Consider the following 17511-nt stretch of genomic DNA (forward strand, 5'->3'; position numbering starts at 1 on the left):
AAAACTGTCTGAAATACATCACTCATGAGTACTATAAAATCCTATAGAAGAGCACTAAAATCCACCAACACAGCATCTTATTAGTACACATATACACACAAGGGGGTGGGGAGAATATGGGGCCAGGTAACTTCCTACTGCCTTAACCCTTACAATGACCTCTCAATTTCAGCATTTACCCCTTTGATCGGAGCCACTGTAGCAGTTCATCTTTCTAAAAATTAAAACAGGTATCTGTAAAAACGACCTCCCAGGGCTGATCTCCAAAATACACAAAGAACTCAAGAAATTGGTCATCACCTATAACTGCTAAAAAAACAGAAAGTCATCAAAAGTCTCCCAACCAAAAAAAAAAGCCCAGAACCAGATGGTTTTAGCTCAGAATTCTACAAGACTTTCAAAGAAGAACTAATACCAATACTCCTCAAATTGTTCCACACCATAGAAACAGAAGGAACATTGCCAAACTCTTTATGAGACTACAATTACCCTGATACCCAAACCACAGAAAGACATTACTAAGAATGAAAATTACAGACCAATCTCAGTCATGAACATTGATGCAAAAATACTACATAAAATACTGGCAAATCAAATCCAAGAACACATCAGAACCATCATCCACCAGGACCACATCGGCTTCATCCCACAGATGCAGGGATGGTTCAACATACAAAAATCTGTCAATGTAATCCACCATATAAACAAATTGAAAAATAAAAACCATATGATCATCTCATTAGATGCTGAAAAAGCTTTCAACAAAACACAACATCCCTTCATAATAAAGGTCTTGGAGAGAGCAGGGATACAAGGAACATACCTAAACATAATAACAGCAATATACAACAATCCAACAGCCAACATCAAACTAAATGGAGAGAAACTCCCAGCAATCCCAATGAAATCAGGAATAAGACAAGGCTGTCCACTCTCTCCATATCTATTCAATATAGTTCTTGAGGTCCTAGCTAGAGCAATAAGACAACAAAAGGAGATCAAGGGGATTGAAAAAGAAGAAGTCAAACTCTCACTGTTTGCTGATGATATGATAGTTTACATAAGCAACCCCAAAAATTCTACCAAGGAACTTCTACAACTCATAAACATTTTCAGTAATGTAGCAGGATGCAAGATTAACTTAAAACAAAAATCAGTAGCCCTCCTGTACACAGATGACAAAAGGCCTGGGGAAGAAATCAGAGAAACATCACCCTTCATAATAGCCACAAATAGCATAAAGTATCTTGGAGTAACTCTAACCAAATAAATGGAAGACTTGTATGACAATAACTTTAAATCTTTGAAGAAAGAAATTGAAGAAGACACCAGAAAATGGAAAGATCTCCCATGTTCTTGCGTAGGAAGAATTAACATAGTAAAAATGGCAATCTTACCAAAAGTAATCTACAGATTCAGTGCAATGCCCATCAAAATCCCAGAAAAATTCTTCACAGACCTCGAAAGAACAATACTCAACTTCATATGGAAAAGCAAAAAAACACGGGATAGCCAAAACAATCCTGTACAATAAAAGAACTTCTGGAGGCATCACAATCCCTAACTTCAAACTCTACTACAGAGCTACAGTACTGAAAACAGCCTGGTATTGACATAAAAACAGACAGGAGGACCAATGGAACCAAATCAAAGACCCGGATATCAATCCACACATCTTCAAACACCTGATTTTTGACAAAGAAGCAAAAAATATCAAATGGAAAAAAGAAAGCATATTTAACAGGTGATGCTGGTATAACTGGATATCAACATGTAGAATAATGAAAATAGATCTATATCTATCACCATGCACAAAACTCAAGTCCAAATGAATCAAAGACCTCAACATAAAGACAGTCACACTGAACCTCATAGAAGAGAAAGTGGGAAGTACACTTGAACGCATTGGCCACTTCCTAAATATAACCCTAGTAGCACAGATACTGAGAGAAACAATTAATGAATGGGACCTCCTGAAACTGAAAAGCTTCTGTAAAGCAAAGGTTATGGTTAACAAGACAAAAATGACAGCCTACAGAATGGGAAAAGATCTTCACTAACCCTACATCAGACAGAGATCTGATCTCCAAAATACACCAAGGACTCAAGAAATTGGTCATCAAAAGAACAAATAATCCAATTAAAAAAAATAGAGTACAGACCTAAACAGAGAACTCTCAACAGAGGAATCTAAAATGGCTGAAAGACACTTAAGGAAATATTCAACACCCTTAGCCATTAGAGAAACGCAAATCAAAACAACTCTGAGATTACATCTTACACCTGTAAGAATGGCCAAGATTAAAAACACTGATGACAACTTATGCTGGAGAGGTTGTGAGGTAAAGGAAATACTTCTGCATTGCTGGTGGGAATGCAAGATGGTACAACCCCTTTGGATGTCAGTGTGACGATTTCTCAGAAAATTAGGAGACAACCTTCCTTAAGACCCAGTAATACCACTTTTGGGTATATATCCAAAGAATGCTCAATCGTGTCACAAGGACATGTGCTCAACTATGTTCACAGCAGCACTGTTTGTCATAGCCAGAACCTGGAAACAGCCTAAATGCCCCGCGACCAAAGAATGAATAAGGAAAATGTCATGCATTTACACAATGGAGTACTACACAGCAGAAAAAAATAACAACAGCTGGAAATTTGCAGGCAAATGGATGGAGCTAGAAAACATTATTTTGAGTGAGTAACCCAGACCCAGAAAGACAACTATAACATATACTCATTCATAAGTGGTTTTAAAACACAAAGTAAATTATCCTACAAATCACAATCCCAGAGATCTAGACAACAATGAGGCCTTATCTACATGGGAAATAGAAAAAGACAAGATCTCCTGAGTAAATTGGAGCATGAGACCATAGGAGACGGTAGAAGGGGATGAAGGAGGAAGAAGGGAGAAAATATATAGCTCAATAAAAACAATTAAAAAGAAGAACAAAAAATAAAATACAAAAAAAAAAATTGGCCTCTCAGACTTTACAAAGTCCTAGCCCCCCACACATCCTATGCCAGCCACAAAGCCAACAGGCATGTTCCTATTTTACATCTCCTGCACTTACTCTTCCCCTTGCATAGAAGGGGCTCGTTACCTCGGTTTCCCTTTCATTAGGTCTCTGCTGTAGGTATCTTAAGATAACCTTTCCCCCAACCCCACCACTTCCATTCTCCATCCATGTGATCTTATAATGGACTCACAGGAATACAACTCCATACTGGGAACATGGGAGCCATAAGAGGGCACAAGCTGCTCTCTGTTCACTGACTATTTCCAATATTTAAAACAGTGCTGTGCACATAATAACAACATGAAAATATCTGCTAAACGTATATCGAAACTGGTATGAACAAAGCAAGTTATAAAACTACTTGAGGGACTGGAGAGAGGGCTGCTCCATTAACAGTGCTGGCTATTCTTGCAAAGTCGCACCTAAGTCAGTGGACTCACAGACAACTTTTAACTCCAGTTCTGGGGAATACAAGGTCTTCTTCTGGCCTCCATGGGTGTGTGCACACACACATGCACACACACAAATATTTTTAAAGAACTATTTTAAAGTAATATAGTAATTAGAATTTAGCTGTGACAGTGGGTAAGTTTCCTGTAACTCCTCAAGTCAGTGTTGAATTCAGATATCTAAAGGGACAACTGAGTAAATGCATACACAGAGAACTAACCCCAAGGCTGAGACCAACAGGACCATGGAACAAAGCCTGGCCATGTTTGCAAAGGAAGTGTCCGTGTGGCACAACCATGCCCAATCACTTAGAAATGGTTTAGGCATCCTTCTTTGTACAATCGCAGAGCTGGGTAGCAACTGACCTGCAAATGACCTGCAAAACTACCTAGGCCTTTGCAAAACAAGCATGTGAACCTCCAACCTAGACAACAGTCTGTGCCAAGTGAATGCCAGACATTTTATCTATGTCACTCTGTACCTGGCTACAATGATAGAGTTGTATGTGTATAAATCTCAACCTGTCAGGTTATCATTAAACAAAACCAAACCCTTGCTTAGTGTTTTTCAGATATATGGAAGGATAATGAGGCACATGACTCCTAAATGCAGACAGGCTCAGTTCTCTAAGATTATATGACCTTGTTGTCAGGACATTATCATGGTATGGATTATAGAAATGGATACAGCACTATGCAAAGTAACTGATTCACCTTTAACTTAAAAGAAAAAGAAATTCATACCATTCAGTATGTTCAGAGGCCTTGGGGTGGGGGGAAAATTAACAATGACAAGGTATTGCAATTCCAGAGAAGAGAAAGAAAGGTGATAAACTTCCAAGTACCAGCAACAGACTACACCTGCAAGAGCTGAAGTTTAGTGGAGGTGGGACAGGAGAAAGGCACACCTATAATCCAGCACACAGGAGGGAGAGGCAAGCGGATCTCCGTGAGGTCACCCTGGTCTACACAGGGAGTTCCAGGCCAGTCAATGCTACACATTGAGAGCCTGTCTCCAAAAGAAGAGAAAAAAAGAAATGGAATTGGGTAAGGCATCAAGTTAATGGGCACCTAAAGAACAGCAGATTCTCATCCGTCATCTCATACACTGGGGCACATGTTCATAAATTTCTTTCTCTCCTTAGTCTAACTTAACTCGGTATGGTAAAAACACTTAAAATGCTGCATGACTACTATTCTAGTAAATTATTTTTTATTTTATTGTTTCCTAAAAATAACCATATTAGAGACAGATATGATGGCTGCTGCCTGTAATTTCAGTACCCAGAAGGCAGAGGCAGGAGGATCATCTAAGACTGAGCCCAATCTGAGCTATATAATGAGTTACAGGTCAGCCAGGGCTATAGAGCAACAGACTGTGTAGAAAATGAATAAACAAACACTTCTGTTAAATGTGAGGAAGGGGCATCTGGAGAGACAGCTCAGCCATTAAGGGCATTAGCGGCTCTTCCAGAGGTTGAATTCAATTCCCAGCACCCACATGGTGGCTCACAGCCATCTGTAATGAGATCTGGTGTCTTCTTCTGGTATTCAGGCATACGTGCAGACAGAGCAGTCGTCATACATTTAAAAAAAAAAAAAGTAAGGTATTTCTTAAATTTGCCACACATTACAAGGTCTGAAGTCACCATGAAGGACACTCTTACCTTGTTCTTCACTTCCTTCTTTACAGAGACTGGAGCTCTGGCCCAGACTTAAGCTTATGTCATCAGAAGTCTTAGCAGTGTCTGTGTCTCCTACAAAGATAAGAGAAACACATGAGGACATGACACTAAAGAAAAGGACGGCAGACAACGGCCAGAGAGGGAGACCTACCAGCCACAGCAGCTCCTGCACACCAGGAGACGCCATGTGGCGAAAGCACTGCACGCCGAGTGCCACGGGCCAAGTAACTATTACCACAGAATGCAAGCAAGATGGCAGACTGTGTTAGCTTCTTTAAAAACAGATTCGGGGTGGGGGTGGGAGTGGGGTGTGCACGCCTTTAATCCCAGCACCTGGGGAAGCAAAGCAGGCAGACCTCTGTGAGTTCAAGGCCAGCCTGGTGTACAGAGTTCCAGCTCAGCAAAGGCTACGCAGAGAAACCTTGTCTTGAAAAACAAAAAAACAAAATAAAACAGATTCTAAATAGACATGCCAAATATCTTGTAAGAACCCTGAAATGAAGGAAACCCCTTCCCGAGGGAGGTTAGCAACTACAGCGCTGTGGAGCAGAACTGTGCATTTAGTTTAGAGAGGTGTACAGAAAGAGAGTTTTTTCTCCTTTAATGTTTCAATTATGCTTACATTTAAAAATTTCATAGCAAATTAATTTTTCACAAGTTGCACCCATACTTAGGAAGGCATGTCTGGTTATACCAAAAAGGTTTCTTATAGATCAAAACTTATAAGCAATACAAATATTCAAATATTTCTGTGATATTTAGATGATGAAAGGATAATATAATTTAAATCAGGCAGTGTAACGTTACGTTATTTCTAGAATATTGTCTTTATTACACGATGAGAGAAGATGAATAATCAGTCAATGCTCAGTTAGACTGTGTCTACCTTTAATAGTTGCTGCTGTTCCAAGTCGAGAGGATCCGGATCCAATCTAAAAGCAAGACAAAAGGAAATAAGACCAATTAACACACCGCCAGTCCAAAGCATCAAGACTGTTAAAGCTGTCTTCTCTGGCATGCTGTCAGTTGCTTTACCAATACTTAAGGACACCTGTTGCACACGCGCTAGCAGAGGCCTGCACAGCTGCTTGTTGCAGTCCCTGTGGATGAGCCCCCTGCGTACTCAGGACTGATGGAGCCCTGCAGCCAAACATCTGCCACTCAGGCAAATGACATTATATCACGGCATGCTTGTATTATAAACCAAAGCAAAGCCACACACTGAGTCTGTGGGAAATAAACTTAAGACTTCTTAGAGCGCATAACCACAAAGTTTGAGGGGACAAAATATACTAACATGCACAGAGAGCAACAGAAAATTTTACTATTCTTGGTTCCTAGACATAAAATACTTTTTTATAGCCAGTGAGAACATTTAAAAATAATAAAAATCTAGCCGTCATACAAAAAAATGAATTCTTAGCACAAACTGTAATTAGAAAACTAAAATGTAACTGATGCGTCTTTAATGTTTAGTCAAGATGGCCTGACATTTCCCTAAATGCTATACACATTATTTACACAACCATAAAAACCATATAAACAAATATCATCAATTCCACACACACAGTAAGAGAACAAAATACAGCATGATTTTGTCAACTAAATCAACAGGGAACTCTCCCAGTAAATCTGTTTTCAATGGATTCTGAGCAGTTTTGCACATTCAGCACTGTAAATACAACTTAACTCATACAATGCCTTCCTTACTTTGCCCACACCCTGTTCCTTTCATGAAGTCACTGTAGCAGCAGAATACAAGAAATAAAGTTGGAGCAGAGGTGATACATAGACTTCTGGGAGAGCAGGAGGGACTGAGCTAACCTGAAAGGCCACTGATTGCTGTTAACAGTAGAGACTCGGTGAGCTAGACACTGGAGATGTGTGCTATGATGTGTAAGTAACTGGTCAGTGAAAAGGCAACTAAAAAATACACAAACACACACAGGCAAAACTAGTAAAAATCAATGCTACCAATAAAAAGCAAGCTCTGCATGGCTGAAGAGAACACCGCTGGCAAAGTGCCATGCAAGCAGGAGGATCAGACTCTGGATCCCCAGCACCCGTGTCAACAGTGGGAGCTCTGCAAGCCCGTCACCAGATGGGTGGAGAAAGCACATCTCTAGGATTCATTGGCCAGCCACTTGCATGGACACACACAGGTGCGTGGGCACACACATACCCCAAATGCACACACATTAAGTTTTGTAATATTTTGGGGCTGTTTGTTAAACCTGATCCTCTCAGGCTTTCTCAACACCTGCTTTAAATACATCATAAGGCACTGTACTGCCCTGAAGGGAAAACGTCGCAAGGCATGATGTCACCAGCCCATAATTCTAGCACAAGGGAGGCCGAAAGGGGAAGATTTCAAATTTGAGGTCAGCCTAGCTTTATAGTGAGAACCTATTTCCAAAATTAAAAACAAACATTCATAAATAAGCCCCTAATTTTTTTTTTACTGCAAAACAAAGTTCCATTCTTAAATACTTACCAGTTCAGTTTAGGCAATTTATATAAAAATATTATTTTTGTCTACCAGAAATATGAACACATAGTCACTTCCCAGATCGAATTTTTAAACAAGTATATACAAACATCATTTAATGTATATCCTTCTGAAAATTTAAACCTAGAAAATAAACTTTTTAAATCGAGTTTTAGCTATCTGCTCGCAATCCTCAAATGTGCCCGTTCTCCTTCTTGGCTAAGCTCCCCACTTTGTCCAGATGTTGCTCCATGTCTTTTGTCTAGGAAAAGTGGACCCCAGCCTCACCAAGAGTGGGCTACAGGCCCTAGGTCTGATGACTGGATATAAGGGGAAAGTCCCTGAGGGGTCCAAACAGAGATGGCCTTGTGCCCAGAGAGGCCTCTGCCCCTGCCCCACTACGCTCTCACTCTCCAACACAGAGAGGTAGCTGCTGTACTCTCCCCAGAGCCCATGGACAACCTACAGAACTGACACAGTGCCAGTCAGCACACAGCAGCCGCCAGACTCATACCCAGGCCAGGGGGAGTGAGGGAAATTACTAAGACAGAGAACAGCAAGGATGGGAAGGAGCAGTTAGAAGGAGCCAAAGGGAAGAAGATATGCTAACTCCACACGGACATGGTCCCACTGGTACAGAATACAGTCACATAAACAACCATGATGGCGTGTAGGAAAGTTACACAACAAGAAAAAGTGCGCCTGTACATATTGGTAGCAACCATGGATCTACTAATACCCTAAATTAACTTCTTCACTTTAACTAATCTAAAAGGTAAAAGTAATTATGTCAAAAACATTACACATTATAAACAGTCTAAAACACCAAGTAAAAAAATAGCTTAAAATATTTTCTCATTGTAATGTAAGAATTACAATTTAAGAAAAACATAATTGTCTGCAGTATGTGTTTAGATGTACAAATGCTTCGATTATACTCCAGAAGACAGAGACAGATCAACAGAAAGGACACCAAGGGCAGGTATCCAAAGGTGACTGGCCCCTGCTGTGTCCAGTCCTGTCCTAAAAATTTTTTTAAATAAAAATAAATAAATAAATAAATAAATAAATAAAGATTAAGACTGGTTTTCCAAACACTAGTGGGAACATAGGCTAACTCCCAGGGCTAACCTGCTGGTGCCTGCACTTGTAGGAGGGCCAGGGCTAACCGAGAATACACAGTCAAAAGTGATTAAGGATTCAGTTATTTACTCTATACACAGAAGCTGAAGAAAGCATAAGACAACCAAAAGAACAAGAAGCTGGGTAGCAGGGCTTTACTCCAAACAAATGTTGTACAACCTGTAACTCCAAAGTACCAATCGTTTCTCACGGAAATCGGTCTTTTTGTCTCAATAGTCGTTTTCTGTATTTTTTAAAAAATACCAAATTTCCCCATTCCATAGATGATGAAAAGAACTTAACACTCTCTTTGTTCTATCATGAGAAACAGTTTCACAATAAAAACTGTTACTAAGAACTCACTTAAACTTGGACCACAACTACGCACATGTATTCAAGATTCTGGTTCAGTCTGTGGTATTCTCACCATGGGGCTTCATTCGGCATCATAGGTGAAGACTGTGAGCGAGCATCCAGAGAACCAGGCTGCCTACTGCTAAGAGAGAGGCTGAGCTCAACTCCATCTGTAGAACTTGATTATCTGGTATTCAACAACCACGAACTGAGAGTGGGCTGAGCACGGGGCAGCACACTACAAAGCAGTGAGAAGTCTACTCTGCGGGCTTCCAACTCGCCACACGTCACACACCAGGAACTAAGTGTAATAAATATAAGTATCGTGTGCAAAAAGGGCCAACACCACAGTCTGAAAACACTGAGGATTTGGGGGCGGTTTCCAGAGAGTTAAAGTAGGACAGGAGACCGGGTGTCTCTCTGGGACATGAGGGGAAAGAGCAGTTCAATCACGAGCTATGAACGTGACAAGAAGGGCCCTGGAGTGAGATTAGGAAGTGAGTACTCTGCTAGCCCCTGATGGAAATCGGCTGCCTCCCTTTCATGAGAGAAGGACTGACACAGCGACCCCGAAACCCCACAAAGGGGTAAAGTTCTTCTGTGAAAAGTTCCCCCTTCACTCCAGTGATCTGCTGAGAAAGCAGGCGCATAAGGCCTGACCTGGAGCAGCACCCGCTCAGGACAAGTGAGAGCAGACGAGCAGAGCTGAGGTCAGACATGCAACAGGCTGCCTCCTTGTCTACAGAAACACTTTCAGAGTTATATTCCAAGAATAAAAGTTACACAACAGAAATACATTACAACTGTCAGAAGCAGACTTACATTCTACTTCTCACTTTACCATTAGCATTTACAAGACTGAGATTTGGGGTATGTCATTTTTATTTTTTAGCGACGCAGACATCTCTGTTTCCAATATGGACAAGGAAAGGTAGGGAAAGATGGAGCAGGTGAGCTAGAGTCCTACGGCAATTACAGCTGCTTCATCAAAAGTAAATACAGCAGAGCATGTGGTACACATTGAGCAAACATGTATTAGTGCTGTGAAAAAGCTAGTAAGGAAGAACAATTAGTTGCCGGGCGGTGGTGGCGCGCGCCTTGAATCCCAGCACTCGGGAGGCAGAGACAGGTGATCTCTGTGAGTTCGAGGCCAGTCTGGTCTACAGAGGGAGTTCCAGGACAGGCTCCAAAGCTATGGAGAAATCCTGTCTCGAAAACAAACAAAACCACAACGACGAAGAAATTCCAATTGGGGAGCAGAGGGATGGCTCAGGAAGGTCCTCCGCTCTTCCATGAGACCTGAGTTTGGTACTCAGCACTACACTGTGGCACACAACCATCAAGGGATCTGATGTGCTCCTCATGTCTCGACAGGTACATTCACGGTGCAAGACACCATACAAATCAAATTAAAAAATAAAAACAAATAAAGATGGTAAAAACAAATAGTAAACATCAATCAAAAATGATCCTCAGAGAGCGAGCCATGAACTGATGGCTCCAAGTAGGTGAACTACCGGCAGCCCCACCACCAGGAAAAGGGAACGGGGCACAACACAGCAACACATTCCTACCTGGTTGCTTGGGTCCAGACCAGCATAAGAATTTCTTGAACTGCAACCAACCGGAGGTGTGGCCTCTCGAATGAATTCTGACATCTCAATCCCTCCACCGGGATCACTGCAAGAGAAAGAGAGCAACTGTCATTAACTATGAACCTCCTTTGTCCGGGGTTCCATCTTGTTCTCCGTAAAACCAAGAGGTTCTGTTTCTTATTCTCTTGTTGGTTTTTGCAGCAGGGTCTCTACTAGTTCTATCTGTCCTAAAACCTATTCTGTAAACCAGGCTGACCTCAAACTCACAGAGATCTGCCTTCTCCTGCCTCCCAAGTGCTATTAAGGCATGCTCCACTGGGCCTGACAGGGGTCCTACTTTTTTCTTCGTTTGTTTTGTTTTTTTCCTCAAAGAGTATAAAACAAAGAATGAGGACTAGTTTGTAAATCTGAAAGTTGGAACTATCTAAGAACCACAACACTGTTTGGAGGAACTCACAATTCCTATCTCAAGCTGTCCACATAAAGCTCGGTGAGAAGAAACTGGCCTTAATTATAGAAAGTAAATAACTGATGACACATGCCATAAAACCACTCCTTTTACTGCCTTTTTTTTCCTAAGAGCAAGCCAAAGAGGCCAACTGAAAGCAATCAGATAACCTGTGAGCTGATGTCTCAGAGAGACACATCTGACTGACTGTGTAACACAGAGACAGACACACCAGGGAAGACTCATCCTGGGGGAACTGCTCAGCTGTGTTTTGTAAGTAAAGTGAAAGTACCTGTGATCTAATTGCTGTAAAGAACTAGAAGCCTGTGCATTTAAATTTATGTTTGTTGCCCTGTATAGTGGCGCACACCTTTGACCCAGCACTTTGGAGACAGAGGCAGGCAGATGTCTGTGAATTAGAGGCCAGCCTGGTCTACAGAGTGAGTTTCAGAACAGTTTCAGGACAGAGAGCTCTACAGCAAAAAAACAAAAACAAACAAAAAACCTAAAACCAAAACAAAATAAAAAACAAAGATTTGTTTGCTGAGCTAGAATTCCAATGATAAAAAGTGGTTAACAACAGGTCTTAGAAAATCAAAGGGTAAGGTATTTAGACTCAAAGAGCTGATGATACCCAATATACTAATTAGAAATAATAGCAAAACTTAGGTGAAAAAACTAACAAATTTCAAAATCTTTTTTTTTTTTTTTTTGATTTTTCGAGACAGGGTTTCTCCGTAGCTTTTTTTGGTTCCTGTCCTGGAACTAGCTCTTCTAGACCAGGTTGGCCTAGAACTCACAGAGATCCACCTGCCTCTGCCTCCCGAGTGCTGGGATTAAAGGCGTGCGCCACCACCGCCGGGCAAAATTTCAAAATCTTAACGTGGTCTATGTTTCCTCAAGAACACAACTCTTAAAGCAACCTGTTTTTATTGGAAGCTGTTTACTTGTTCAAGTTTAAAACCTTGCCAGCCAGTATCTAATCCCTGGGTAGTCAAAAAATTTTGGTGATCAAAACATTTTTCTAGCACTCTAATTTCCTCACCCCAAACTCTCACAAGGTTTAGATTACATTGACTCCAACACATGAGCTCTGCCCACCAAAGGCGATCTAAACAGCCCAGTTGTGGCCACTGAACTAGTTCTAAAGAAGGCACATTAGTCCAGTTCAAACTAGTATGGGTCAGGCCAGAAATGTCCCATAGTTGAAATATATTTCTCTGTGCCTGCCCATTTTTATTTTAGTCTTCATTTTATGTGTGTGAATATACCTGTGTGTCTGTGCACCATGTGTGCACCTGGTGTCCGGAGAGATAGGAGAAGGGCACTGTATCACCTGGAACTGGAGTTACAGGTGATGGGAGTGGCCACTTGGGTGCTAGGAACCAGACTCAGGTCTTCTGGAAGAGCAGTCAGTGTTTTCAGCTGCTGAGCCATCTCTCTGGTCCACATACCTGGTAGTCTTGAAGCTATGACTTTAAAGCCTGGAGCTATTGCAGACACTGAGGCCAGGATGGTGGTGGTCACCTTTTATTCCCAGACTCAGGGAGCAGCAGCAGACCTATCTGAGTCCAAGACCAGCATGGTTCACATATCAAATTCCAGGCCAGCTAGAGCTCCATGGTGAGGTCCTCTCTCTCAAGTTAAAAACAAGCAGCAGCAGCAACTGACTGAAAGATCAGAATCTGGATACCAAAATGGGGAGCAGCGTCATGAGGTAAGACACCTGAAGACGCCCCTACAGGCAGATTCTCTAGTACTGTGAGACAAAAGAGCCTTAAGTGTCTGGATGGCGTCTCTGCCATCCGAAGGGAACTCACTTTACAAGTATTACTAGAGCAGCAGTCTGCTTTATGTTCCTTCTCTTACCAAAGGCAGTGTTCCTGGTTTGCTTAAGGAGTTTAGGCCACTAAGAACTTTCTAATCTGTTATACATCTACATAAATACAGCATCCTAGAAACTAGATACCAAGTTCATGGCCAATTCAGTACACTAACACCTGTGTGAGGAGAGGGAATATATGTGTTCCAGGTTGTTAGCTGTTCTGTAGTAACTCATACCAGCTCTAAAGTCTACACCAAGAACTTTAGAGTATATAATGTAGCGACTCTCATCACACCAAGTCTGTGATGAGAAACGCCCAGTAATGTCATTAAAATGCACCCTCTCAGTCAGACCCACAGCAACCAAAAGACGCAGGGCAAAATGAAGACTAAGAAAATAAACACTCAATACCAGAGGAAGGATGGAAGCTCTCCTCTTGTTTTATATGTCTATACATGTATGTGTACATATATTACCTTCATCACATACCACAGAACCCATCCACTTAAACTTTATAACTCAGTATTTCTATGATGGAGGAAGGTCATTGGTTAACTAATAAAGAAACTGCCTTGGCCCATTTGATTGGCCAACCCTTAGGTGGGTGGAGTAGACAGAAGAGAATGCTGGGAGAAAGAAGCCGAGTGAGGAGTTGCCATGATTCTCCCACTCCAGACAGACGTAGGTTAAGATTCTCCCTGGTAAGCCAGCTCGTGGTACTACACAGAATATTAGAAATGGGTTAGATCAATATGTAAGAGCTAGCCAATAAGAGGCCGGAACTAATGGGCCAGGCAGTGATTAAAAGAATACAGTTTCCGTGTAATTATTTGGGGGCATAAGCTAGCCATGCGGGCGGCCGGGTGCCGGGGACGCAGCCCCGCCGCTCATATTACAACATTTCTAGACATTCATACAGTTATGAAACCATCATCATTCATCACCTCATAAGCAAACACCTCTTGCTTCTGTCTTTTCCATTCTCCTGCACTAGGCAAACACTGACCTACTGTTTGATCTGCAGATGTGCCCACCTGAGCATTTCATATCAACAGAAATAGGAAGTATGGCATACATGGTGGCTTCCTCCTCTTGACGTAACATTGTAACACGCAACACTTCATTTATACTTGTGGCCAAACAACACTCCACTATATGGACAGATATTTGCTTCTTCAGCCAGAGACAAAACTATCTTACTCACCTTCATATACCATTTCTGATTTTAAAAAAAAAATCCAAGCAGTCATAATGTAAATGAGTCTATCCCAGTTTTAGAAATAATTATTTTTTTAGTTCCTGATGAAATCCTCCCTAAAATTTGTAAATGTTTCTATCCTTGTTTTACATATGAAAAAGTAAAATATTACAGAGGTAAACTCTAGAAGAAGATCTCCAAGTGAACAAGCTAACCTGTTGATGTAGGAAGTTCCAGTCTGTGGACAAATCTGCTCTTTATTTGCCATACACTTGGTGCATGTATGTTTGAACATCAGGTCTATAAAATATAAAGCCACACACACTTTCTAATAAACTGTCCTGTCCTTCAACAACAGACACTGAGGTTCTTCTGTCCCCAACTGCCAACTATTCACTATTACTTAGGGTAGGCTTCTTTATGCCATCATGACATTGGGCCTGTAAGTCATGGCTGTGCACAATGGCTGGCAGCCGTTCTGGTCCTTACCCTCCCACAACTGATGCCAGCAGCATACCCTGTTGTGAAAACTGGAGAGTCTCCTAGAATTGCCAGACACCCAGGGCCAGCATTACTCCCAGATGAGAAGCAATGACTCAGACCAAACACTGGTCCCTAGTCAATGTGAGGGTGAGAAAGGAAACATTCAAGAAACAAAAAGGACAAAGCTAAAAGGCAAAGAAAGAATGCCTCCTTTATTTTAAACATCCTCTAATGAAATAACTATCATTCTCTCTTCTCCACAACCCTAAATTGTGGCTTGAATACAGTCTGATACACAGACCGGTGAGGTACAGTGTTCCTTAGGAGTGAGACTGGCCAGGTGTAGCAAGGTGTGCTCAACACACATCTGTGAGTTCAGCAGTTTACAATTCTTACAGAGGCAAAGGGGTTCACTGCAGCAAGCAATGTGAAGTTCAGGGAATCTCTACCTTTATGCCTTAATTTCCCCATCTGTTAACAAAACAAAACACAAACCAGGTACAAGGAAAGGCAGAGAAGCAGAAGTCTACCGTGAATTACAGGGGAGCCATCACAAACTAGGTTTCAGATCATTACTTTCATATCAACTGCTGACGCTCAGGCTTTGGTCAGAAACACTGTAACACCCTTATAATGCTAACTTTACAACTGTAATCTAGATTCTAATGATGCTTATAAAAATAGAAGCATATTTTAAAAAAAGTCTCTAAGCAGAGTAGATCTCTCTCAGAAACCTTAGCCTAAAATCCAGTTTCATAAAGGTTAAATGGCTGGGCGGTGGTGGCGCACGCCTTTAATCCCAGCACTCGGGAAGGCAGAGGCAGGCCATGTGAGTTCGAGGCCAGCCTGGTCTACAAGAGCTAGTTCCAAGACAGGCTCCAAAGCTACAGAGAAACCCTGTCTCACAAAAATCAAATCAAAACAAAACAAACAAACAAAAAGATTAAATGGAGGTTTGGTTTATAGAAACAGAAAAAGCAAATCTCCAGAATACTAGCATCCAAATCTTTAAATTCAATGATTAATTTCTACTCATGCTTTAAATATACAATACAGGCATTAAAGAGTCTAACTCTTTAAGGTAAGATTTAAGGGTTTTTGAACTACTGTATCACATAAGAGAGGGCACTGAAAATCCAAATGGCTCCAAGAGTTACTTACTCGTGCAATAAACTACTGCCCTAAGGAACCGGGCACGGTGGCCTACACAGGAGCTCTATGGAGTCCTGATTGTTCCGTCCCTCAAGTGGGAGAGTGAAGAGGAGATGTGAAAACAAAAGCCTACAGCAGAAATCTCAACAGGCAAGTTTTAAAAAGATGGAGAATCCTCAAAAAACTAAACCTAAATCTACCCTATGGTCCAACTACACAGTTCCTTGGCTACGCCCAAAGGACTCAACAGTCTGCTTCACAGATCCTCGCTCAGCCATGCTCACTGCTGCTCTAAACACAAAGATAAAAATAAAATATCATCACACAGGAAATCAAGAAATTACACGAAGTGCATCATTGACAGGCAAATTATTAAGATTTCTAGATACAACAAAAACTGCTACATTTGAGAGAGAAAAAGACAGCAAAATTTTTAAATTTTTCAGGTAGAAAACAAAAATAATAAATTATTTTTAAATGGAGAAATGATAAATGGAATTTTGAAAAATAAAATAGAGAAAAGTTTAATACTACAGATAAATACACTCAAAAAGAGAATCTATATTTTCAAAGCAATTCCAATAAAAAGGCCAAAGATCTTTGTCTGTATCAAAGATCAAAACCCAACCAAGATGACTACAGTACTCCTGAGCACGAACGAGGCTACCAAGAGCCAGGCACAGAGTTTCTGTAATGAGGAGACTGAGGCACAGACAACTGGAGCAGCACAGCAGAAAGGACAGCCGGGAACACACCACTGTGTGCAGAGTTCATTTCTAACAGAGAGAACACAGTGGCTGCCAGCCAAGAGTCAGTCAAACAACACTGGAACAAAGATTAAGTCTGACCCCTTACATGACACTATTGACTAAAGTAATTTCATATGAAATTCAAATGCAAAAATAAAATAACAAAGTTTTAAAAAACATAGAAGAATATCAGATAACTGTACAGGGAATACTTTCAGAAGACAGAGAAATGTCCCTTACTAAAAAGGCTAAGTTTTGTTTTATTAAATCCAAGAAAGGATTAGAGATAACAGTTAAGCTGGTAGAGAATCTGCCCGCATTCCCCAGGTCCTGGATTCAATTCCCAGACCAACAATATCCAAAAGACACATCAACTTTAAGAAGTACGGTAACTGAGCCAAGCGTCATAGTACTACTCTATAAGCCAACACCTTGAGTTGGAGGCAAAAGAATCAAGAGTTGAAGGCCATCTTCAGCTATTTCAGTTTAAGGCTGGCCTGTATGACTTGAGAGGCAATCTCAAGCCAACAACAAAAGTATTAACAACCCTAAGAAAACTTAATGAAAGAAAAATGCAAACTCAGAGATGCCTTAACATACATAAGTAATAAAACAATGGCATAAATAAACAAACAACAAATCAACAAGAAAGACAGCTTCCCACGTCACAAATGGGCAAAGGAAAGAAAAGGAAGCTAACTGCCACCAACGTGATGTTCAACCTCAGCAGCAATCAGGGCCCACTGGAGTCACAGTGAAGCACAGTTAGACTTCTGAATGGCAAAGTGCTGCTTGTCTTTTGAGATAAGGTTTCCCTCTGCAGCCAAGTTGATCTCAGAGTCACAGTAATCCTGCCCCAACCTCTCAGGTGCTGGGACTGCAGGTGTGAGCCACTGTGTCTGGCTAAAAGTTAAATTTTCACCATTACCAAATGTTC

General features: G+C 41.2%; 1 protein-coding gene across 5 annotated transcripts in view; it reads right to left on the reverse strand.

Annotated features, from left to right (window-relative positions):
- Positions 1-17511, reverse strand: part of Pcnx1 (pecanex 1) — a 141058-nt gene that overhangs the window by 89814 nt on the left and 33733 nt on the right. For all 5 annotated transcript variants that reach the window (XM_057782090.1, XM_057782089.1, XM_057782087.1 and 2 more), the window contains exons 3-5: positions 10699-10804; positions 6047-6092; positions 5143-5232 (exon numbers count right to left, since the gene is read on the reverse strand). In XM_057782090.1, coding sequence (XP_057638073.1) covers positions 5143-5232; positions 6047-6092; positions 10699-10804 — 242 coding nt within the window. The remainder of the gene's footprint in view (positions 1-5142; positions 5233-6046; positions 6093-10698; positions 10805-17511) is intronic.

Source organism: Chionomys nivalis, chromosome 10, assembly GCF_950005125.1.
Source record: "Chionomys nivalis chromosome 10, mChiNiv1.1, whole genome shotgun sequence".
NCBI classification, from domain to species: domain Eukaryota; kingdom Metazoa; phylum Chordata; class Mammalia; order Rodentia; family Cricetidae; genus Chionomys; species Chionomys nivalis.